The sequence below is a fragment of the Triturus cristatus genome, chromosome 5_1 (genome assembly GCF_964204655.1).
Source record: "Triturus cristatus chromosome 5_1, aTriCri1.1, whole genome shotgun sequence".
NCBI lineage: Eukaryota > Metazoa > Chordata > Amphibia > Caudata > Salamandridae > Triturus > Triturus cristatus.
In genome coordinates, this window is record NC_140587.1 from 61,808,238 (window position 1) to 61,810,148 (window position 1,911).

A 1,911-nucleotide genomic window follows, 5' to 3' on the forward strand; every position below is an offset into this window, starting at 1 on the left:
TTTTTCTTAGATCGCAGGTTTCCATTTTTGTTTAAAAACTACTCAATGTTATATTTATATTGGCAATGACCACCAGCCCAAGCCAGTATATTCTCATTAAGATATATTTTATCCCCCCACATTCTCCACTTTTGTATCTGTATGTTGACTTTAATCTACCAGCTTTCCATTTTTTGTACAGGTACTGCCGTTATTTTGAATTGTTGTGCTATATAAATATACATTCATTGAAACATTAATATCAGAGAACCTCTGAATGGCACCCCCTTATTACTGAGAGCAGCCGAAACAGTCAGCCAATCAAGTTACTCATCATGAATTGTGGCGGGTGCATCATTTCGGTGGCATGGCCTTTAAGAATGTACACAGTATCTTCTGAAGGCATTCTTTAAAGATGTTTTCACCTCACTGTTCCTAAGGCTGTATATTATTGGGTTTAGCATAGGGGTAAGCACATTGTAAAATAACGAAACATGCTTGTCATGCTGCAGGGCATAATGGGAGGCAGGCCTCACATAGGTGAAACTACCAGTGCCATAGAATAAGGCAACCACCAGCAGATGAGCGGTGCAGGTTGAGAACAGCTTGCTTCTTCCTTCTGAAGATGTCTTCCAAATGATGGCTAAAACAATGAAGATGTAGGAGACAAAAATAAAGACGAATGGACCAAGGCCTACGAACACCCCACTGACAGTGTAAAGTACCATCTCGTTCACATAGGTACTCCCACACGAGAGCTTCAGAAGAGGCGGGATGTCGCAGAAGAAGTGGTTGATTTCATTAGAAGCACAAAACGGCAGCCGGCATATGAGCAGCGTGTGCAGCAGGGAATGGGCACTCCCAGCTGCCAATGAGCCAATAACCAGCATGCTGCACACTCCCTTGTGCATGATGGCTGGGTACTGCAGGGGGTTGCAGATTGCCAGGTAGCGATCCACGGCCATGCCTGCCAGGAGGAAGCACTCTGTCCCTTCCAAGCAGATGATGAAGTAGAGTTGTGCCATGCAGCCTGCATAGGTGATAGCCCTTTTCTTGGACATGAGGTTAGCCAGTATCTTGGGTACAGTCACAGATATGTAACAGATGTCCAGAAGAGACAAGCTTGCAAGAAGGAAGTACATGGGTGTGTTGAGGCGTGGGTCGGACCTTGTCAGCAGGAAGATGGTGGCATTTCCCACCATGGTCATTAGGTAAGCAAGAAGCAGCACCGTGGAGTATAATGTCCGCAGACTGGGCGCATTCGGCAGTCCTAGCATGATGAACTCAGTTACTGAGGTTTGATTCCCTGATGCCATCCAATGTTCTTACTGGGGTCACTGTGGAGAGATATGTTACATGGTCAGCCGGGAGTTGTGGTGGTCTAAGAACAGCAACAGCTGCTTAGATTCTTACTAGCAAAGACATCGAAACTATGCTCCGGGTAGTAGCACTCCACAAGCACTCAACACGCTCACCACTTTGGGAAAGTGTAGCAATGCATACCTGAGTACTTAAACACCACTATGATCCAACAGTATGGAATACAAAGCATACTGATCGGGAGCAATAGCACAGAGTCATATATGATGCAGTGCCACATGCATGTGCACAGTTTGTACATGTAGTATTAGCACACGTTGTCTTTGCACACGTGCTAACAGCTTAGGTGCAAAATGAAGACCAGTCTTTACATGGTGGCATAAACTGCAGAAAGCAGGAACTACTTACACTAAAATGTACCTCCATTTAAATGCAAGTGCAATAATTTAAATAAACTCACAATGTAGGTAACACGTACGTACAGAAATACAAATGCGCACAAGACACATTGAACAGAATGCACAACCTAACCATAAAAAAACATAAATTTTACATTCAACGTATGTACATATAGAAAGCACAACCAAAAATATAAGAAACTATAAGAAGATA

General features: G+C 43.6%; 1 protein-coding gene across 1 annotated transcript; it reads right to left on the bottom strand.

The window, feature by feature from the left end:
* Positions 1-353: 353 nt before the first annotated feature.
* LOC146830184 (olfactory receptor 5V1-like) lies at positions 354-1,295 on the bottom strand. The gene has a single exon (XM_085603697.1). The coding sequence runs from the start codon at positions 1,293-1,295 to the stop codon at positions 354-356; it is 942 nt and encodes a 313-aa protein (XP_085459823.1).
* Positions 1,296-1,911: the final 616 nt, after the last annotated feature.

What these genes read in the sequence shown, in the direction of transcription:
- LOC146830184 (XM_085603697.1), bottom strand. Translation starts at nt 1,295, where the DNA reads ATGGCATCAGGGAATCAAACCTCAGTAACTGAGTTCATCATGCTAGGA.